Source organism: Aulonocara sp. 'chitande type north' Nkhata Bay, linkage group LG8 (genome assembly GCF_057382095.1).
Source record: "Aulonocara sp. 'chitande type north' Nkhata Bay isolate Kocher_YH1m ecotype deep benthic linkage group LG8, A_spYH_male_GT1.1, whole genome shotgun sequence".
In the NCBI taxonomy this organism is placed as follows: domain Eukaryota; kingdom Metazoa; phylum Chordata; class Actinopteri; order Cichliformes; family Cichlidae; genus Aulonocara; species Aulonocara sp. 'chitande type north' Nkhata Bay.
Window position 1 is genome coordinate 10,523,107 of NC_141351.1, and position 23,737 is coordinate 10,546,843.

Genomic DNA, 23,737 nt, shown 5'->3' on the forward strand with positions numbered 1-23,737 from the left:
ACCCAGCTCAGACTCCAAGGCTGTGGAGTTTGTTCTACTGACTGGCTCTTCCTGTTTTCATAGTTAGGAGGGAATATATCTGTGTAACCACACCCTTGCCTGTGTGCTGGCTGCACCTAGTTTTCTTTGTGCACACTGAGAGACTGCAGGCAGGGGATAGGGTTTCAATAGTGGGGCAATGGTCAGAAAGAAAATGTTTTAGTTCTTCTGCACAAATTTCTCACTGAGAATGACAGAACAGGAAACATGAAAAACACAGGACCAGAAGAAGGAGGTAGAGAAGGGGGAGGAGGTGACAACACAGACAATACCTGTGAAAACAAGAAGAGCCAGGTGGGTCAGCTTTCCTTAAAATCGTTCCAGCTGTTGTTGTGATATCATGGTGGCATGTTAGCAAAAAAAATTACCTCAAAATCGACCAACAAAAAATTCACAGTTACCTTAACCCATTTACCACGGCTGCCAACCCATTTTACATTTTCAGCTCAGTTTTTAAAACCTTACGATCTACCTACAGCCCAGCCCATTCAGCAGTAAATGAATGTGTAACCTCGTATTGTGGATGGGTTATCTTAGTTGTTCTCCAGACTTAAGTTTGATCCGTTTACAGGCTCCTGCCATGCAATTGCATTTGTCCCCTGCCATTGGTAACCGTCGGGTTAACTTTTGTCGAGTGGAAAAAAGTTAGCGTTCATCTACAGCTTTGCTGTGCTAATGTGTTTATATCATGCTAACCATTGAATGTCGCAATGTTGGCAAAGAGAGGAAGTGACGTAAGATTTGCGCATGCGGGGTACCGATCGGGTAGTGACAAGCACATTATTTTATTTTTTTTAAAAAAACTTTATTTAACAAACAATGAGTATACAACATACAAACAGATAAAGTATACAAAACAACAGAACATGAACACAAAAAGCCAAGGGTAAAAGAAAAAGATAACAATTATAAGAATACACGCAAAAATTCACATACATATATTGTTTTGAGAGCCTTTTTGTTGGTGGAGTCTGATATTGATTGTATGTACATTTCCGCATCCTTAAAATAATGACAGAAATATGGTGTTTTGTTAGTAAACTTACATTTATGGATAAAAAATTTAGCTAAAAGTATTAACAAATTTATCATAAAAAAACATTTATCATACTTCTTGGGGAACTTAAAGAAACAGAACAAAACATTTTCCCATCGTAAAGAAAACTCCCTTAAAATATGGACAATAACAGACCTGCTAAATTCCTTCCAGAATCTCTGTGTAAAAGAACAGTACCAAAAGAGATGTGTCACAGTTTCTGGATGATCCCCACAGAAAGTACAATTAGTATTTATGTCCCTTTTAAATTTTACCATGTAGTGACTGGCTGGATAACATTTATGTAGAATTTTAAATGATACTTCTTTCACCTTATTTACAATCAAATATTTATGGGGGACCATCCAGACTGTCTTCCACTTGATATCTGGAACAAATCAGTTCCAATAAGATATATTATATATGGGAAAGAGACGATATCTTCTTGGAATAAACTACGTATTCTCTTATTGCTGTTACCAAGTTCCTGTGAAAAGCAGATTTTTCCTATTGGTGACTCAGCTGGATCAGAGAGAGTGACTGAGGTAGAGATCGAGCTGTCAGTGTTTTTATATAACATTAAAGTCCCTGAGGGTATGGCACCAAGCACCATTGAGAATTCCTGAACACTGATTGGAAAATTATATAGTGCAATAAAATCGTCATAAGTAAGTAGTTGTCCCTCTTTACTAACCAGCTGAGCCACCAATAGGATCCCATTTTGGATCCAAGTTTCCAGGAAAAGTGATTTATTGTTATATAAAATATCTCTGTTGTTCCAGATAAGGTATTTGTGAGGTGAGAAGTTGTGTTTATAAATGAGGGTCCACGCTAAGAGGACCTGCTTATGGAAGGATGAAAGTTTTACAGGGAGTTTCTCACCATTGTAATTACAATTTAAAATAAAATTAAAGCCACCAAAACGAGAGAAAATATGATATGGTATAAAGTTCCAGATAGAGGTAGGGTTTTTAAGAAAATGTTTAGCCCAATTAATTTTGAAAGTGTTATTTAAAGTAGAAAAGTCTAAGACGTTAAGCCCACCTGATTCGTACTTATTCATCACAACAGTTTTTCTAATATAATGCGTACGGTTTTTCCGTATAAAATTAAAGAGCATATGGTCAATATCTTTACTAATTTTCTTATCCAGATGTAAGGAGAGAGCAGCATATGTTAATCGGGATATCCCTTCAGCTTTAGTAATTAACACTCTACCTTTCAAAGACAAGTCCCTTTGCAGCCACTGGTTGAACTTTTTTGACAAGCACATTATTATTTAGGGCTTTGGAGTTGACGTCACGCCGCAGTGCATTGTGGGATCGCGACGCCATGACAGAAGGCCACAAATCAAAACAAATTGTGTTGGAAGCAGGACTGTCAGAACCATGCTTAAAATCAGCGCAAAAGACAAAGGGCTGTATCGCGACCGATTGCGCCCAGACGCCAAGAGATGGTACTTGGGGAAAAAAGCGTGCATCGGTAGCCCAACTTCAATAACTCTACAAACGGCGCTACTGTTTAGTTTTCTGTCTTTATTTATGTCAAAAGCTATAGCTGAGCTGTACGTTTTAATTTTTTAGAAATCCCTCAGTCAGAACGTGGTATATCATCTTTAGATTGAAACTAGCGAGCTAACTTTGAACTCCGTTAAATTTCATAAATTCTGTTATCAAGGATGCCTGGATGTTAGACCTAATTGTTACACCTCGTACAGCAACTACACTGATCATTTTATTATATGTATGTATATATATATTTCTGTATATATTATATTATAATATATATTGAAAGCTGAGGTTATTGTGAACCGAAAAACATTCACTTATAGTATGATTTGTGACCATTTTACAGACAAAATTACCAAATAAGTCCAGGTGCCCTGTATGATACATGGGTTAAAGGGTTAAGGTTGTTTTTTCTTTTTTATTGAGTTGAAGTTAAAACTATACTTGGAAGTTTCTCCGCTTGAAGTTCCAAGTAACGGCAGTGACCCACTGCCAAACTTCTTGGAAAAACCTGTCATGCAACATCTGTGCAAGCGTGCAACTGGTGGGAGTTAAACCCAGCTTTACAGTTTTTCTTAATCTCTGTCATAGCACAGATAGATATAGATGTAGATAGATATTTGTTTTTATTGATGAGTGAGCATCAAGGGTCAATGATCCCTAATTCCCTGACCATTATTGATCACTGTTAAAAAAACTGCTTTCAGAGTTGGATCCCCAAAACCATCAAAAAAAGAGTGTGCAGCACCTTTGTAGAAGATTCTGTCAGGTACTGTGACCTCTGTCTTTTGATAGTGACATGTCTGTATTTTGAGTCAGTTCTCACAGTGATGTTTTTATCCCTCCACCTCTCTCAGTAATGGTGCATTGTGTCAGTGTGGGGCTGCGAGAAATGACCATGCCTCTGTGGCTCTTGGAGACTATTTCAGCGCTGCAATTGTGAACCACTGGGAAAGTGTGCAGCACTCCTCTGAACAACCAACTGATGCATTTGGAGAGGTGCAATTTGCAGGGGCCAGCAAGAGGCACAGCTATGTGGGTGGATTTATTTTTCTTTTTCTTTTTTTTTGCACAATTCTATATCTCTAGAGCAGGGGTGGGCAACTCCAGGCCTCGAGAGCCAGTGTCCTGTTTTAGATAGCACCCTGGGTCAACACACCTGAATCAAATGATTAGATCATTAGCAGGCCTCTGAAGAACTTCAAGAAGTGTTGAGGAGATAATTTAGTAAGTTAAATCAGCTGTGTTGGATCAAGGTCACATCTAAAACCTGCAGGTCACCGGCTCTCGATGCCTGGAGTTGGCCACCCCTGCTCTAGAGCCTTAAAGTATTTGAATATGTTTGCATGTTCTAAAAAGCAATGCCTGTAAAGGTGATTGAAATAAATATCCAGACAAACCCTGAGTTGTGGTGTGCAAATGAGCAAACAAAATCTGTACTGATCAGATGTCATATTTATTTGAGCATCCTTTGTTCATTACTTTTATTACTTTCATTACTTCTTAAATCCTGTGCATTGCTGACATGTGCTTGTTCCTCTGAATCTGTCAAATCTCTAAACTTAGTTCCTGCGTCTGTCATGGAGCACTGAGCCTTTTTTTGTGTACAACATATTGACAACCCACTGGGGTCTTCCTCCACCCAACCTGGTTGTTTCTGTTGTGGGTGGAAATAGCAGGACACAGATAAAGACCTGGGTGCGGGAGATCCTCAGACAGGGACTGGTGAAAGCGTCACAAAGAACAGGTAAAAACTTTAGGCAAGGATAGATGAAAATCATCACATCAAATGCTGCTATGACAGTCTTCCTGACAAACTCATGTGTGATGTTCACCGTGTGTCTAGAATATGTGTGCGCTGTTTGCTTAGCAGAAGCTGTCATAATTTTCTCAATGACATTTAAAAAAAAAAAAAAAAAATCTAAAAATGTGTCTTAAGTGGACTTCCTTTATTTTTAAGACTATAAAACTATATAGGCTGTCTTGATATAGTCATATATTGAAGTACGAACTATTCAGTTCAATTTCATTTAGATGGTGCCAAATCACAACAACTGGATTTAATAGGAAGCCAATGAAGAGAAGCCAATAAAGGAGAATTATGAGCTTGTTTTTTTTTTTTTTTTTGTTTTGAATGATGGTTCATGTTTTTATTTTGCCTCTTGTTGTTCTATGTTTTAAACATTTACAATAGAGTTCAGAACAACACAATCAGAGACTTCAGATGCAGGGCCATGAATACTAGCACAGTGGCAGGTTTAATAAAAATTAACGCTGTCAGTCCCTCTCTCAAAACAGTAGACATATCTATCTAACAAATGATGCTGCCAGGTCTTTCTTGAACATACTCATGGTGGTTTGAGCGTGAAAAAATGTAGTCTCAGAAGATCAGTCGCCATGCTAACAACTTCTGCTGTAGTTCAAACATGCTTATGTTTACGGAATAAGGATATATCAACATCAAGCCTCAAAATACGTAAAAGGTGGTTGAAGTTTTTGAAATAAACAAGGCCAGGTCCTGATCTTTACCTGACATGGTCAAATAATACAAATGAAACTCAGCAGCAGAATTTAACTTTGGAAAAGAGCATCCAAGATTACCAACACCAAGTGGAGTGGCCAAAATCCTGTAATAAGAAAGAACGGGCATCAGTCAGCGCAGACCTGACCAAAATTGTGGGAAAACTCAGAATAACAGTGGAGAAGAAACTAGATAGGGTCATCTGATCTACTCTTATCGAGCACAAAGTTTAGGACAAACCGGCCAAGAAAAAAGAAAACATCGGTCACCTCCAATGGACGTCCATGGTTGCTATGTAAAAAAATTTCTCTGAAAACAAATGAAACTGGTCTGAACAAAGTGAATCCTCCCAAAAACATTGCAATGTGTAGGGGGTGTGATGATATCCAAGGGAAAAGATGCCTCAAACATTCTCAACAGTCTGACTGACATGTCAGTGCAGAAGGCCGGTATACCAGGGTCTGGGGGATGATTAGAACACACATAGACCAGGTCTGATCGTATAGCATCAAACCCAGTCTGCTAAAAGGGAAGGAAAAGACCTCCATGTCTTCTTCCTGGACCTAGCCAGTGCTTTTCATTCTGTCCCCCATTTGTTACTTAAACTAGAGGAACCAGCTGAAGGAGGAAATGATGAAAGGACTTACCACTATCAGAATAACTTCTCTTTATTATATCTTTGACCCCAAATCCAAGCAGTGACTAATGCTTTCTCACACCAATTTTTAATCTGTTCCACCCAGGTGCATGGATATTAACTACAGGTCTGCGCGAAAGGCTTGGTCGGTGTGTTGGACAGGCAGTGAGAGATCATGCAGCTGCGGCATCTTCAGTCTCTCTCAATAAGGTGGTAGCGTTGGGCATTGCTCCGTGGGGCGTAGTGGAAAAACGAGAGCAGCTGGTCAACCCTCAGGTAGTACAGTTTACACATTTCTCAAAGCATTAAGAATATCTTGTTAACTTTTACTATACAATCTTTTACTGTAAATCTTGCTTAAAGATTTGATTATATTTATTTTTTTGAATGTTTTAATATTAGCTGTCCATAATCATATAATGCTTATATTTCATGGGCACTAATTTCAAATTAATAAGACTATGTGGACCTAATCTTTGAGTGCTCAAGGTCAGGTAAATGTATGCTAATTGTGATTCATCTGGATAATCTTGGGACCAAACTTTGCATCTCCAATAAAAACACACCAAAAGGATGTGCAAGTTTCAGGCCTTTAAGACACCGTGGAAACTGATCAAGGCCAGGAAGAAACACTGGAATAACTGGTTTCCTTCCTTTGCAGGGAAGCTTTCCTGCAAGGTACTATGTCCAAAACATATCACAGGACTCCTGCTCACTGGACAACAACTACCAGGCCTTCCTGCTGGTGGATGATGGGAGTGTGGGCCGCAGAGGAGGAGAGAGGAGTTTCAGAGCCAGACTGGAGGAATACATTTCCCACCAGCGCACAGGCATATTAGGTGAGAGATGGCACTATAAAATAAAATATTATTTTAAGAATTATAATACTTATTTTGACAGTGGTTGACCATTTATGAGCCTATCCTAGTTACTGTACAGGGCGTAACAGGTACACCCTGTACAGGTCACCAGTCTGTCACAAGGGCAGGGCTAGCACAAAGAGAACAATTTGGACTCACATTCACACTTTTGGGCAATTTCGAATCACCAGTTAGTCCTAACCCCACTAACTGCATGTCTTTGGACTGTGAAAGGAAACTGGAGCACCTAGAGAGAACCCATGCAAACATACAAATGCCACATAAGAAGGTCCTAGTCAAATGGTGGATTCAAACACAGGACCTTCTTACTTTAACGCAACATTGCTAACCACTGTGTTGCCAATGTTTAATCAAGTAAAAAAAAAAATCACAGGGTGCGCCATCTGTATCTTTGTTAGTTGCTGTGCCACTCTCATTAAGTTAGTAAAAACATTTTACCAAGATTGGAACGTGTTAAAAATTGTTGTATCTTTTTAAAGGAAGTGGCAGCATTGACATCCCTGTTGTTTGTATGCTGATATCAGGGGATGCAGACATGCTAAAGGTACAGTCTCTGCTTTATATGTTGACTGATAATCACAAAACATGTTGCGACTTGATATTCAAATTGTGTAAATATTTCGTTCGTGGTTTTTGTAACGCCTGTCAGAGAATGGATCTCTCTCTGAAAAACTCCATCCCCTGGCTGGTTCTGGCTGGCTCAGGAGGCTTGGCTGATTTCCTGAGTGATATCTTGGAGAACCTGTCTTCAGCTCCAGCTGTGCCGTCCTCTGGTGAAGGCAACAGTGAGGCGGGTCCCAGCGTGGATCTTAAAGACAGAGTGGCAGAACGGTTTAAGAAGCATTTTCCTTCGGAAGTACAAACCGACAAACTAGTTGAACAGGTGAGTGCTGAGGCTTTTACTTTGCAAGAGTTGGAGTAAAGATTTTCGGTAGCCCCTTTTATTACACCTCGTTAATAACTATTACATATATTATAAGTAATAACCACTTAATATCCAAGTAATATCATGGTAGCAACTGTGGTTACAGTTGAGTAATAGTTCCCTGAAATTTACATGAAAGCATAATGAACATAATAAATAACTGTGCCGTGAAAGAGGGTCTTCTAAACTCTTCTGCAAATCTAATGTATTCATATGACCATGGTATTAAAATGCCGCTTATTACATAGAAACTGCCACAGGTATTTCCTGGTAGTCATTACTATTCTTAAGGTTGTTTTAAAAGGTTATTAACTGGCTATTACAGGGTTCATTCGGGTGCTTGAAAGCTTTACAATGCTTGAATTTTAATATTGTCTTTTCAGGGTTTGAAAGTGCTTGAATTTCAGATGTGGTGCTTAAAATTGCTTGAAAGTGTAACTGTATTTTGCTGTACCTGAATAGTTTTCTTATCAGATAGAGAAATAGAATGAGTAAAATTAACATGCCTGGAGGTTGTCGTTTTAACGAATATTTGATGGAAAACGACAATGGTTGAGTTTGCATTCTCGAGTCACATGATAGCCGAGTCCTTGTAAGCAATTTTCGACTACGTGTACGTTACACATGTTAATTTTTAAAATTATTTTTATTATTTTGCTAGCTATCAAACTCGCTGGTGAAATGATTGAAATGCACTGAGTGTGATGCAATACTGCAGCGCTAATATAGCATTTAGTTATGACATGGTGATTTATGGAATATAGTGTGAACTTAGCTAACATTACTTAGTATGGAGTTACTTCCCTCAAGACAAAGCTTTAAACATTAGCCCGATACATAACTAGCCAACTTAAGGCTCAAAAGCGAAGTTATCACCAAGTAAATAGAATATTGTTTATATCTCTGTGTATTGGTGCAGCTTTTTCAGGTATTAACTCGGTGCCTTTGGCAACACCTAGGGGGAAATAATGGTAATATCATCCATTTGGGCACAAAGAATAGACACATTTTTTGTGCTACCGAAGTTCCCCGGCTTTCATTCAAAATCTGTTTATTGTGAGCACCTACACAATAAACACCATAAACATTGTAAATGGCTTCAAGCTCACGCTGAGGCCTGAAGATGACTATCAGCCACTGAGACATGAGACACATGTATGTGTTTTTGTATATAAATGTTTCACATAAGAAAGAAGCATCAATATCTGATAAGAAGAGTTAATAATTTGGGCTTGCTGTGTATTATTTTTGTGGTGTTCTTGTTTTGTTTTTTTCAACAGTAGGTGAATATCTCTAACAAGTTGATTTGTTTACATTTGCACATCTTAATTTTTAAGTGAAATGTGTGTTTTGAGTTTATACACTGCATTCATATTAGTCAACCTGTTTTAACAAAGGAGGAATAAAGGTGTTTAAGTCAACCCAGGGTGATTTCTTTTTATTTTCACATGGTCTTACTGAGGTGATGCGAAGTGAAACATGTTTTTGGTAATGTGCTGGAAAAACTTGAAAATGGACTTTGAAAGTGCTTAAAAAGACCTTGAATTTGACCCTGGAAAAAAAGACGTATGAATCCTGCATTTAATATGTTATTAAATAGAAACAGGCAGCTACCAGCAATATTGACAGGTAATTATTACACTTCTTTACATTAGCTTTATTATGTTATTAATGTGTTATTAAATAAAAACAGACAGCTTTGCATTTTGCAGCTCTGTTTTCTGCTTATTATCCAGAAACTACCAGATATATTGCCAGGTAATGACCACATGTCTGGAAGTTAGTTTTAATAGGTTATTTATATGTTATTAAGTAGAAACAGGCAGTTTTGCATTTTGCAGCTCTGTTTCCTGATCCACTACCAGAGGTAATAACAGAACTGAGCCACTTACCAAGCAGCTCCTATATAATGATGTCAATAATTGTATAACCTTAATCTAAATTGCAATAGTGTAAGTATAGTTGTGCTGAAAATAGATAAATCTATTATTGTTGAATGTGAATCAAAAAAGTGACATCATAGGTGAAAATAAAGGAACTGTGGTCAAAGTGGAGCAAAAAGACTCTTCTGAATGGGTTTAGAGCATCAAGAAAATCTTGTTTTTATAAAAGTTCTAAAAATTGTTTGCTTTCAATCAAACATGAATAAAAACAATAAAATCATACCCCAGTATGACCAGGGAGGAATACAAAAATAGAATAAATATCAAAACCTGTATTTAAAAAATCCAGAACTGTTTGCCAACTGAAGAAGCAAAATCTCCACAAGCTCACAGCTTGCCAAAATAGCATAAAAAGTATAATAAATCCTAGTCCTAAAGTCTGGTCAAAAGTTGCAATGGGCAGGCAGCATTATCACACATGAAGAAATCTCTACCGTTTCACTCTCCAGATGCTGAACTCTGGAGGTAACCCATTTTGGCATGTGTGTTAGTTATTTATGGTTAGATTTTTTTGTTTGTTTGTTTTTTTTGCTCTGCTCTGCTTTGAAATCATTAGCCAGAAAAGTTACAGAGACTGCATAAAACTGACTGACATGAGAGATGCTTTCAAGCAGGTGCTATAACATCTGTGGAATGTACTTCATCTCCTACATCTTGTCCCTGTCATCTTGCAACTGTTTTCCAACATTCCTGTTTCCTTTTCCAGGCTTTTAGAATTTACCAGAATAGAGGTTTGATTACGGTGTACCACGGAGAGCATGAGAGTCCAAATGACTTTGACACAGTCCTGCTTAAAACACTTGTGGGAGGTATGTATAAGTAGACCATAATTATACATCATAACAGCTGCAACCCCTTTTTATCCTTAATTAAATTTTTTTGTATTTGTCTTTTTTAGCAAGTAAGCAGCGCGCATTAGTTGAGGCAAACCCTTATAGTGATGAGCTGAAGTTAGCAGTAACGTGGAACAGGGTTGACATTGCCAAGAGTGAACTCTTCAATGGCGACATCCAGTGGAAGGTGAGGAGGGGAACAGATGTGTAATATCAAGTTTGACAGATAAGTCAGTTTAAATGTGATTATTTGGCATTATAAATATTGACCTGCCTTAAAACATGATCTCCTTCCTCCAATTAAACAGTACGAAGATTTGGAAGACTCAATGACAGATGCGCTGATCAATGACAAGCCCCAGTTTGTTCGGCTTTTCACTGAAAATGGTTTGAACATTGTGGACTACTTAACCTATGGAAAGCTGGAAAGCCTCTATCGCTCTGTGCCAGATGGGAGCTTACTATATCAGCTGCTACAGCGCTGCCTAGCAGAGCGGCTGGCAATGGCGGAGCGTCACTCACCATCAGAACTACAGAATTCATCCTCAAAAGTGGCAGCAGATAACAATCAGAGCAGACCAAGGAGGGAGTTTACCCTGTTTGAGGTGAGTTTTCTAATCTAATACGAGGTTATGCTCAAGCAGATCCAGAAAGAATGTGAAACAATTCCAAAAACATATCCTTGTGCTTACTGTTCCATCCACCTGTTTCCTCAGGTGTCAGGGGTCCTGAAACACTTAATGGGTGATGCCTGCCAGCCTTTCTACTATAAAGCTTTAGGCTTACAGTCATCTTCATTCAAAAGGACAGCCATGAAGGTATTCTGAACTTTTTAGAATAAGCAGGCAGTGTACTTGTAGTGACAGTATCTCTCTTTTACATTTGACCTGATAATAGGTATTTTTATTCTTTTTTTTATTCATCCCAGCGTGCCACTAAGGTTCTGCATGGAGGTTCCAAATATCACCAGCAGCGTTGCCCCCATCCCTGGGCTTCACTCTTCCTCTGGGCTGTACTGCAGAACCGCAGTGAGATGGCCCTTTTCTTCTGGGAGATGGTATAGGCTCTGAGACAAACTTCAAGAAGTAATTTACTTGGGGGGGGGGGGAGATAATTTTTGAGCCCCCTGCTGAAGTTGTAAATTTGCTCACTTCCCAAAAAAATTAACAGTCTTTACTTTTTAGGGTGCCGCATTTTTGGGCTAAAAGGCGCACTTACAATCCCTTAATTTTCTCAAAAATCGATAGTGTGCCCTGTAATCCACTGCGCCTTATGTATGAATTCTGGTTGTTCTTACTGACCTTGAACCAATTTTATGTGGCACACGGTGCTCAAAAATCTGGCAAAAATGTTTTAGTGTGACTTTGGTGCTACGAAGCTGCACCGCTTAATGGATTGTCGGAACATTACGGCTACCGTAGTCTGGAGCCTCGTGGAATAATCTGGGTTCAAACTCCGCTTCAGGTCCCAAAGTCAAACGAACACTGCAGCATCACTGAGAGTTAAAAACTGTCTAAATTCTTTCATGTTTAATAGAATGATCAGTGTTGCTGCTTTAACAGTTAAGTTTAACATTCAGACATCCATGAAAGCAGAAATTATTCAATTTAACGGAGTTAGCAATTAGCAGGAGGTTAGCTCGCTAGTTTCCACCTAAACATGATATACTGTACCATGTTCTGACTTAGACACAGCTATGTTAGCATAACATAAACCCAGTGAAGCTGGAGGAAGAACGCTAACTTTTTTCCACTCGATAAAAGTTAACGTGAGGGTTCACGATGGCTAGGGACAAATGCAATCACATGGCAGGATGCTGTAAATGGACCAAACTTCAGGCAGGAGAACAACTGAGCTAATCCATCCACAAGTTAGTTATCAATATACTGCTGCATGGGCTGGGCTGTAATTACATCTTAAGGTTTTAAAAACTGAGCTTTAAAATTATTAGCAGTAATAAAATAAAGTTTGTCCCGAACCTTCGGGAACCCTAACGTTAACTTTTATTGAGTGGAACAAAGTTAGCGTTCATTCTCCAACTTCACTGTTTATATTATACTAACATAGCTGTGTCACTAGCGTTCACGTAGCACATCATTATATATAGCTAGCCAAACTTCAGTAACCCTACAAATGTCACTGGTGTTTACTTTCCTGTCTTCATTTATGTCGGAAATGATAACAGAGCTGTACGTCTTAATTTGTTTCAGAAATCCCTCAGTCAGAACCTGGTATATTATATTTAGATGGAAACTAGTGAGCTAACTTCTAACTCTAACTTAATTGTTACACCTGGTAAAGCAGCAACACTGATCATCCTATTAAAGATGAAAGGATTTAGACAGTTTTTAACTCTCAGTGATGCCGCAGTGATCGTTGGACTTAGGGACCTGCAACAGAGTTTGGGACCAGGCACGGCTAATGATGTCAGACTTAAAGACTGGATAGTAACAGCTGTTGGTGCCATTATTTTTTTTTTTTTAAAAAGAAAGAAACAAAATGACTGTAATCTGTCCTTGGTATGGCTCCATGCAAAATCTACTCTATGGGTTGAAGATGATCATGAAAAGCCTAAAACTACACAGGAGGAGCTTGTTAATAATGTGAAGCCAGTTGGGATTACAATCACCAATAACACTATTGAAAAGATGCTAGGCTATTATGGATTGAACTCTTGCAGCACCTGGAAGGTTCCAGCTCAATAAGGTGCTGTATAGACCTATATTAATTTAAAAGGGAACATCTAAATGATTCAGAGAAGGCTTGGAAGAAAGTGCTGCGGTCAGATAAAATCAAAAGCCATCTGATTTGAGCTTTGTTTCGAGGAAGAAAAATGCTGTTCATTGCCCAAAGAACTACTAGTGGTGCAACGGATTGATCCGAAATCCGAACCGATCCCACTCCATGGTTCGGTACGCACGTGATCCGAAGATTTGAAAAAGAAAAAAAAAGTATGTGTATGGTGGTGTGGTGGGTCTGTCAATCAGTAGTTATGGCCAGCGCTAGCGCTAGCATTTAAGCAGCCCTTTGCTGCCCAATCCGACCGGGCTAAAGCTATTACAAAAGCTATTGGGGTGTTTAGCTGCAGATGGGAGGCCGTATTCTGTTGTGCAAAACAAGGGATTTAAACTGTGATGAACGTGCTTGAGCCACGCTATGATATCCCATTGCGCGTCCACTTCAGTGTGACAAGATCGTTCCAAGCATGTATGAGCAGGAAAAGTTTAAAGTTATGGATGAACTGTCCCAGGCATCTTCTGTTGCCCTAACTACTAATGGGTGGACCTCCAGGGCAACGGAAAGCCACGTGACCGTGACCGCTTGTTATATCACAGCGGAGTGGTAGATACAAATCCCTGTACTGCCCTATAGATTACATTGGTAAATGGCCTGCATTTGTATAGCGCTTTTCTAGTCCCTAAGGACCCCAAAGCGCTTCACACTACATTCAGTCATTCACACACACATTCACACACTGGCGATTGCAAGCTAAATTGTAGCCACAGCTGTCCTGGGGCGCACTGACAGAGGCGAGGATGCCGGACACTGGCGCCACCACTGACCACTACCAGTAGGCAAACACGGAGTTAGTATCTTGCCCAAGGATATTTGGCACGCAGCCAGGAGGCAGCCTGGGATCGAACCACCGACCTTCTGATTAGTGGCTGACCTGCTCTGCCACCTGAGCTACAGCCACCCCTGTAGATTACAGGGGTGGCTGTATAGACATTAGATTAGATGAACCTTTATTTATCCCTCGGGTGGGTTCCTTCGGGAAATTCAGTTTCCAGTAGCACAGCACCGACAGAAGTTGCAGAATGTGAGCAGAAATATACCATATATACAAATATATAAATACAGAGTATACAAAATGGATAAATAGAATAAATAGGAATAAGAATACAAGGGTGTGGCACATTTCAAGTATTGTGAGTCTATTACACCGTTGGATATTAACAAAAACTATTGCACAGTGAAAAGACACTACAGCTTACTTGTTCCCCCCCTCCTTTGTCCCCGTTTCCCCTCTCTCTCCCCTCCAGCGAGGAGTTAAACAGTTTAATGGTGTGTGGGACAAAGGACTTTTTAAGTCTGCTGGTCCTTGACTTTGGGAGAAGCAACCTCTCACTGAACAGACTCCTCTGGTTGTTTATGTCCGTGTGCAGAGGATGGAGAGGATGCCCAGCATGGTCCACAATGTCCATATTGCACCTTAATTTGTTTTTATATAAGTGCGTGGAATGAGTCTTCTGTTGAACGTTTTTTAATAGACAAAAAGTACTTGAGTAAGTAAATGGCGAGTCAAATTTTTGTCTTTTTTTTTCTATTTTTGCTGATCCAAAAATTGATCCGATCCGTGACTTAAAACCGTGATCCGATCAGAACCGTGAGATTTTTGATCCGTTGCACCACTAATAACCACAGTTGAGCAGAGAGGAGGAAACATTATGCTTTGAGGCTGTTTTGGGGCCCTAAATGACCTCCAGCTGACCACAAACTTCATGAGGGTGGCTCCAACATACTCCAGTGGCCCCTGCACTCTTGGTTGGCAATTTGGCTTTTGCCATAGAATACCACTGGTGCCCTGCTTTTCACAGATGAGAGCAGGTGGTCTAAGGAGTCATATTTATGGAGGGATGCACAAACCTCTACAGGCTAGGCAGTAGGGTTGGGCGTTATGTAAAAAATTTCCAACCTACAATTGTCAATCAAATAATCGACAGTGTGAATTATATTCGCGCATGCACAGACTTTTTGATGGGCGGAGCAATGTAATCATGCATAGACTGATTTGCGTGCTTACAACACAGAAAAAGTCCAAACATGGGTGAACTAATTGCTAAAAAAAATATAAAGTCGCCAATTTGGGATTTCTTTGGCTTGACACCGGAAGAAAGAAGTAAACCTAATGATGTAACCAAAGCGATGTGCCGCTTGTGCAGACATAGTGTGAGCAAAGGACTCAAATACAACTAACTTGCATATGTTTTTTTTTTCTTTTTCTGAACATAGGCTACTGCCTTTCTTTCGGTTATGTGTTTGGGTAAATGAATCTCTGAATTGGGGCGCACACTAAGGAAGGTGCATTTGCTCGCAGATGAAAGAGGGGGCTTTTAAAACAGCGCTATTATTATTATATTTTTCTGTTGACAGCTTCCATTAGCTCCATCATTATTAGCAAACTTACTCATGGGCAAGTAAATAAATAAATCGCCCTTGTAAAAACGATCTGAGCCATCGTCGATAGTTGATATATTCAGCACTTACTGCACTTACTACCTTTTAGGACTGCCACAAATGATTATTTTGATAGTCGACTAGTCACCGATTATTTTTGCGATTAGTCGACTAATCAGATCATCATCCATTGGACGTGAAACGTACAGCTTAGTGCACCAGCATGCATCTGCTCTTATATAACTATCATTAGCTTACAGCTTGAAGTTTTTAAGGTATGTGCTGACTAAAAACAAAGACAAGTTGATAGTTTATGAAATTTTAATGAAATTTGCAGATTCTCTTGGTGGCGTTTAATAAACTCAGCCGTCTGCTCTTTGCTCCCTAAAATATAACAGGACATTGGAGTAAATTTGCGACCATCCCATACTTCTGTTTAATCAGTTCTCTGTTTGATGTTTATTCAGCTGTGTGAAAACTATAACTTAACTAATCTCAGCCAAACCGATTTACTCAGGAACAAATAAAACACTGAAAAAAGCCAAACAATAAAATTTTTAAATTATCTAAGTGACTTATATATCATGTTTAACCTGAGTAGCCAAAGATCGCGGGGGTCTGAAAATGATTTGCCAAGAGTTCGCTGTTCTCACCGGCTCTAGTGAGCCTTGAACCCCGGCTAGCTATCAAGCTGGTGGGTAACAGACGTCTCCGAAAACGTCAGAGCGCTTTTGCAAATATGTGTTGTCTTAATAAACTGAAAATATCTTAAAAGTTTATTTTGTGATCCAGAAAGAATAATTAGAGTAATATTTAAACTAAGTAGCTGTCGCCATTGTTGGAAACTAGGCCGCGCTATGAATTCTGGGATATGCTGGGCCATGAAGGATACACCTGACCTGATTCCCTTCCGCTACAGATCGGGTAGTGACACTTTCAAATCTGGGGAAATGAAGGACGCATTTTTCGGCCGCATTTGGAAGCATCTTTGAATTTGGACAGCCTTCATCGCGATGCTGTAACGTAATCGGCCTACAAATGCGGCCTCCGAAGGATGCGGACCCTGAATTTGGACACAGCTACGATCTTGGGGACTGCTTCTTCTTCTTCTTTGGGGTGTAACGGCAGCTTACACTCTTGAATCCTACTTATTCCTGCGTCTTTCAGGATCTTGCAAAGCTTCAAACGATGCATCGACTATTTAATAAGTCGTCAACGATTTTGATAGTCGCCGTAATCATGACTAGTTGACTAATCGTGACAGCCCTACTACCTTTAGGTATTGGGATGATATCCTTGGACTCATTATCAGATGTTATGCTGGTGCAGTGGATAATATGGTGATTATAAACTGGCAGTTACTGGAGGATGAAGGAATTGATACCACTGAGTGGTCCCCATGCTAACCTAGGATCCTGTCTCCCTGGACACATTTTCTTTAAATTCAGTTAATAATTTTAATTTCCATCAAACATTTTGGCGTCCTTTCATTCCTAACACATTACTCAGTCCAAATCAATACAGATATGAGTTTTTCCCTATTGAAATCTAATGAGTTTTCAAAGTGTTCCTCTAAGAAAAACAATCAGAAAATATATAATTGCTTGCTTTCCAGGCAGGTGAGGCAGTCCTGAGTGCTCTTGGTGGCTGTAAGATACTCAGAGAACTGTCCAAACGGGAGGATGAGACTGAAACCAAACTCTCCATGAAAGAACTGGCCCAGAAGTTTGAGAACCTGGCTCATGGTGAGACAATAACTACAACTGTCTGCTACTGTTGATGTTATAATAATTAGATATTTCAAAACCATTTCACAAAGAGCCCTTTGATTTTTCCTTTTAAAAGCTTATGTAACACAATAATAACAAACCTATCTAACTCTTTGTCATGTGTCTTGTGTCTACTTTACCTCAGATATTTTCAGCTCTTGCTATCGCAGTGATGAAAACCGCTCTTTCAGCCTGCTGATTAGAAAGTCTCCTGTCTGGGGTCACAGCACCTGTCTTCAGATGGGTGTGAGCTCTGATGCTCGGCGTTTCTTCAGTAATGATGGTGTACAGGTGTGTCTTATCTTTAATTCATGTTGTTGTCATGATTTCAAAGATGAATCAGATGAATTTTACAAAGGAAATATAGCATGATATTTGTAAAATAACACAACACTTCATGTTGAGCCGGTGAGCTGCTGTTGATGGATAAGGACTGCTTTTCTGTGCTCTTCCAGTCTCTGTTGTCCCAGATCTGGTGGGGTGATATGAAGAGGAACACAGAGATCTGGAAGCTTCTGCTCGTGTTCTTCTGCCCCATCCTCTGCTACACCAACCTCATCTCTTTCAGGTAAAATTTTTAATTTAAGGTTTGTAAATTATTTTTTAATATTTTTTTAAGCATTTGCCACTTTTTTCCCCGCAGGAATCAATACGATCAGCAAGAGGAAGAGAGGATGCTTTTTGAGGATGAGCTGGATCAGGACACTGACAGTCACTATGGGAACACTGTCTTCTCTTTCTCTGACATCAAGCAGCAGTAATATTTCTACCTGCACTCTACAGTATTAATCTGTAAAACATCAGTTTGTTATTTATTTGCATTAGTCTACTAATTTACTTTAAAATGTTTTTTTTAATATCTCAGTGAAGTTGACTCCGAAGGTCAAAAGAGTGATGCCATTAAAGGTGAGTCCTGTTCAAAGAGTCATCTGATTCTTGCTCCATATGCTGTCATTTTTAGTCACCTGCTTATCTATGTTTATAATCTTTGATACAGGCGTACCCCAACGACTGCCACAAAGTCCATTCACAGTGTCACGCTGGCGTCAGTTCTGGTTTGCACCGGTCACCTCATTTCTGGGCAACGTCCTGATGTACTTCCTGTTTCTCTTGCTTTTCGCCTACGTGCTGTTGGTGGATTTCAAGCCCCCACCCCCCTCAGGTCCAGCTGCCACTGAGTATGTGTTGTACTTCTGGGTATTCACCCTCGTTTGTGAGGAGATCCGACAGGTGAGTGAAGAGAGACATCTTACTTAGAACTTTGTTCGCCAAAATGTTTAACTGTATATAATGTGAAGTGAACAACTGAATGCAGCAATATGCACTTAATTGAAATCTTTTCTTTTTAATTGCACATAGTAGAAAGAGACAATATGTGTGTCATTGGAACACAGTGGTTAACATGCTGTCGTCTCACAAGCATTAAATTGAAGATGGACACAAAAATAAATAAACAAAATTAATACGCTTCAAGGTGCATGTATAGGCAGGTATATAAAAACTATTATCATACTAAAGTATGTTGATAGTTTTTATTATTGTAGTTTTTGTTTTCTGACGATCTGTTAAGTTTATTTTTTTTCATCTTCTTCAAGACGCTGTTTTTGGGGACGACCTGGAGTCAAAGTTTCAGACTCTACATTCAGGATGTGTGGAATAAATGTGATCTCACTGCCATCAGCCTGTTCATTGTCGGACTGATTTGCAGGTATGGACAAGATATAAAAATGATATCTTAATCTTAGATTGCTCATCAAAAACTTTTCACAACACTACATACAGTTTAGTTTGTCATTGCATGATTGTAACATTTAAGAAATCACAGTATTCGTTTTGTGGTACTTGTTTGGCTTCTTAAGTGTGTCTCAAATAATTTTTTTAATACTTAGTTTTTAGTCACTTAAATTTAAAACATTTCCTCAGTTAACAACCAAATGTTACTGGTTAATTTACAGGTTTGCCACCAGGTGGTGCTGCTGCCTCACTGATTCAGTGATGCTGTGCTTGTGTTTCAGGATGTTTCACCGGTCACATGAATTTGGCCGAGATGTCCTGTGTTTGGACTACATGGTCTTCACACTTCGCCTCATTCACATTTTTGCCATTCACAAGCAGCTGGGACCAAAACTCATCATTGTAGGAAATATGGTGAGAAAGTTACCATCAGTTGGAATTATACCAGGAATATGTGTCTAATAATACAATGTGAGCAACAACATGACAATTTCCTCCTCTTGTTTAGATGAAGGATGTCTTCTTCTTCCTCTTCTTCCTGGGCGTGTGGGTCTTGGCGTACGGAGTTGCCAATCAGGCTCTGATCTACAACTATGATCCAAATCCAAATCGCATTTTTCTGAGAGTTTTCTACATGCCATACTTGCACATCTTTGGATACGGCTCTTCCATCGAGGAAGAGATGGATGGTACAAGTGTTTGTGCAATTTGCATGAAAATAAGAAAATTGTTATTACACTGAAATCAGTTTTAAAATGCTGCTTTTTTCTACTGCAGGTTTTTAAAATTCATCACAGCAATTAGAAATTTTGTTATTTTTTTATTATTGTAACCCTTATTTTAACCTTTCTCCTTTTATCTCTATTTTGTGACAGTGGGACGGGTACTAAACTGCACAGACAATGTGACTTTGATTGAGAGCGGTGAAGAGCCGTGTAGAAATCAGGATAGTAACTGGCTGGTAGTGATTCTGCTAGTCGTATATCTCCTGGTCACCAACATCCTGCTCATCAACCTAGTCATTGCCATGTTTAGGTAAAGAACCAGTCTGTCATTATGTTTCTCTGACTGCATTCACAAACTGTGAATGGTTTGACTTGACTCAGTGGCTCTGATCTGCTTGTATCCACACAGCTACACTTTCTCTGAAGTGCAGGAAGACAGTGACACCTACTGGAAGTTCCAGCGTTACAACCTGATTGTCGAGTATCACTCCCGTCCTTCTTTGGCTCCGCCTTTCATTATCCTCTCACACATCAAAGTCTTTATCAAGAGGATCATCCACAAAGTGCCCTCTGTAAAGATCCACCACTTTGGTCAGTATTGGATCAGGAGTCTTAGTTCACAATAATACAATAAATTTATTAATTTAATAAAGCTATTGCTTTATTATATTGAAATAATAAGTGTAACAGGTGAGAAAGCCACAGTTGAATTGGAATTGGATACTTTGTTAAATATCTTCCAGTTGTTGTTGTTCACAAATGAGTTTTTATGGGGTTTTTTGATCAGTTGCTGCCATGTTATCACTAAGTTACTCACTAAAAATTGCACTGTCTAAATGAGAATGGGCTCTTTGTTTATTTGCTCACTGACCTCAGCTTAGCACCGATGTAAACAAACAGTGAGTTGAAAGGTAATCAATTCAAACCTTTGTCTTTTCTATCAGTGTTAGACTTGGAAGCAAAGGCAGCGAACAGATTATCAACATGGGAAACGATTCAGAAGGAAGACTTCCTGACTGCTCGAAACAAGATCCAGAAAAGCAGCGACTCAGAAAGGCTCAAACGGATGTCTGCAAAGTGAGCAAAGCATCCTGCTCCACTGTAGCAGCAAAATGAAATTGTGACTCCATCATTCTGAAGAATGTTTATTTTTTTGATATAGGGTAGATGATGTGCTTAAACGTCTGACTGAAAGCAAAGAGTTTGAACACAGACTACAGGCTCAGGTAAAACAGAAGCATTTTTCTGAAGCTCTGACTTTGTCATTTAATACCCTTTGACTCATTCCTCATACATATGTAGAAATGCTGTGAAAGAGCATGTCTGCACAGTCAAAGTATTTTATATAGAGATTAGGGAGTATAATGACAGAAAGATGGAACATGGGGGAAAACACCTACTATAAAGCAGAAAGGCAGTTTAAGTTGGGTTTATGCAAAGTTGTTTGCTGGCTGAGGTCAGAGATAATGTGGGTGATGGTAAGTAATGCATATTTAATATTTTGGAGAAAAAAACAGCCAATAGTTTTGGTTGCACATTAATTAGAGTGTTAGAAAGTGACAAATTGTGGTCTTGTAGAAATGAAAGGTGAGTTTTAGTTTTAGTTGGTAGTTGGATTTTGGTCACTAGATGGAGCCAGGCAAGCTGTCTCTATTTCATCTGTCTTTGAACTAAGCTAAGCTAGGCTTTGCTGCCCTCATGTGTGTCTTTGATGATGCAGTTTCCTTATTCAAGATGATTTTCTCCAGTAGGAGACAAAACACCTTTAAGCACAAAAACATTTTTACTCTCTGAGCTTTCCAATTATTAAAATAATACTTTATGTTAATGCTCAAATGGGACTACATAATATTTATTTGATATAAATACTGAAATTAAACAGATTATTTCAATCTTTTTTTGTGTTTTGTTATAGACACAAAGACAAGACATGCAATAAACCGAAAGCTTGAACACATATATATCTGCCATTATTCATTATTGATATCAATAAAAAATAAGTCATCCTTTTCTCACTTGGTTTTCATTTAGATTTAAGAATAACTATTCTATTCTGGACTTTTATGATATTCTGATATTCTGCTCTTTCTTCTCAGATGGAGCAATACTCAACTGTCCTCAACTGGGTTGTGGATACTTTAGCACAAGGAAGTACAGTCAAACCTCCTCGTGCCCTACCTGTGTTACGAGGTACTTCCCAGAACTTATGAAATCAGTTTTGCTTACAAAACAGCCTGCAAGTTGAAAAAGTCACACTGCTTTCACTTGGGTTTTATTGCAGTAAGTAAGCAGATAACATGTCATCTTCACTGCTTTAGTTTTAAAAGCGCTTACTAAATCTTTTACATTGTAGTCGGATTTTCTGTGATGTTGTCTATCAGGGGTCATATTGAGAGCACGTTAATACTTTTTTTTGCTCCGTTACACTGCAAATATGGGCCGTATTTTTATGTCTGCATTATTGTTTTCTATTTAATCAAGTTTTTATGCAGTATAATACATTTATTTTTAATATGACAACAAAGGAATTTGTTGCTGAGAGTTTGGTTAAAAAAGCCTGCCACAATTCATGTGGTATGCCTTTTGGACAAATGAGACCAAAGTATTGATATTTGGATTATTTAAATAATTTCAGAGATTTTTTTTATTAGATCATTATCTAGTTATTATGTCCTTGTAGAGAAATTCTTAGAAGTGAATGATGTATGCCTGTTTCACGTGGCTGCACTATACAAAAAAGGTTCCTTGTCTTGTCTAATTCTTGGCACAAAATCAAAGTGCAGAGTGAGCAAATACATTCCAGACAGTCAGGCCTGTCTGGTTTCATAACGTAGTAGGTAACTTGTAGGTAAGAAAAGAAACCAAGGGTAAAATCTAGGTTTCTTTCGAATTCTCGTTTTATGCAGATGACACAGTTATCTATTGTTCATCTACTTGATTAGTACAAACACTTGAATTTCTTGAGGCAGTCTTAGATGTTGTTCAGTCTCATTAAACTTACTTTGTTTCATTTTCTTTTCCCTTTCCTTCCCTTTTTGCATTACTGTGATCTGCTCCTTTTAAACATACCAGGGCAGCACCTAAAGAGGCTGTATACTGTTTGTTATTGTGCTTTATGTTTTATCACTAGTTGCGAAAATGATGTACATCACTGTTCTCTGTATGCTGCTGCTAAGTGCTCATTTCTGAATATCCCCATCTCTGTATATAATTGTTTTTTAATCTAAAAATGTCTGGTCGAGGGCACCAGTTTAGGTCACTGAGATGAGCAGGTGACCATATGCCATATGGCTGAGAGCACCTGGCCTGGGATCAAATCTGACCCGCAGCACTTTGCCACATGTCTTCCCCTTACTCTGCTTTCCTGTAACTCTTCACTGCACCTATCTAATAAAGCCAGAAAAAAGCCATGTGTCTGTATATGTAAAAACCACAACCAGTCTACGCTTTCACAATATTATACAAATGTTTGTCTCCAGGGTCAGAATGGAGTTGTGAATAGACATTTTAAAATATCCTGTCCCCTTTGTGCTGCAGTAATCTACATAAGAAGTTCAGACTGCACAACTGATTATCAGACTCATGATGGGGGAGTTTAAGTCCATTTAAAAAAGTGTGAGAAGTGTGAGCTCTTTGGGCCAGTTTGACTGCTTTTATTACCACTCTTGTAATAATGTTTGCTTTTTGTGTTCACCTGTCTGGACTGGACTTAGCTTTTTCTTTGTGTATTTGCTGAAACTTCGTCTCCGCTCTTTGCCAGGTGTGTCTTTAAAAACAGATTTAAATCTCAATGAGATTTGAATGAATAAAGAATAATAATAAAAATACTTTTGAATGTGATCATTTTAGTAAACTTGATGAAAGAACCTATTATTTGTCATTAATAAATACATTTTAATTCTGTGCACAATGTGGGATTGTAATAGTTGGATCTACTATGCACATAAGTATCATGGATAGTGTTAAAGAAGCATGCTGGTGCTGAGTTTCAGTCTGCCATGGCTCCAT

General features: G+C 38.8%; 1 protein-coding gene across 1 annotated transcript; it reads left to right on the forward strand.

The window, feature by feature from the left end:
* The first annotated feature begins 111 nt into the window (after positions 1–111).
* LOC147323218 (transient receptor potential cation channel subfamily M member 4-like) lies at positions 112–23,540 on the forward strand. Its single transcript, XM_086303445.1, has 27 exons — positions 112–333; positions 3,291–3,352; positions 3,441–3,618; positions 4,150–4,330; positions 5,848–6,017; positions 6,403–6,580; positions 7,102–7,166; positions 7,272–7,505; positions 10,197–10,299; positions 10,389–10,510; positions 10,632–10,928; positions 11,040–11,141; positions 11,252–11,380; positions 17,117–17,246; positions 17,416–17,561; positions 17,726–17,838; positions 17,914–18,027; positions 18,136–18,176; positions 18,268–18,500; positions 18,866–18,978; positions 19,286–19,418; positions 19,513–19,693; positions 19,880–20,039; positions 20,139–20,320; positions 20,674–20,806; positions 20,892–20,955; positions 21,826–23,540. The coding sequence occupies exons 1-27, from the start codon at positions 247–249 to the stop codon at positions 21,937–21,939; spliced, it is 3,765 nt and encodes a 1,254-aa protein (XP_086159571.1). The 5' UTR covers positions 112–246; the 3' UTR covers positions 21,940–23,540.
* Positions 23,541–23,737: the final 197 nt, after the last annotated feature.

What these genes read in the sequence shown, in the direction of transcription:
- LOC147323218 (XM_086303445.1), top strand. Translation starts at nt 247, where the DNA reads ATGAAAAACACAGGACCAGAAGAAGGAGGTAGAGAAGGGGGAGGAGGT. An exon ending in CCAGCGCACAGGCATATTAG is followed by an intron (nt 6,581 to 7,101) that starts GTGAGAGATGGC and finishes ATCTTTTTAAAG; the next exon opens with GAAGTGGCAGCATTGACATC. An exon ending in GTTTGAGAACCTGGCTCATG is followed by an intron (nt 17,247 to 17,415) that starts GTGAGACAATAA and finishes ACTTTACCTCAG; the next exon opens with ATATTTTCAGCTCTTGCTAT.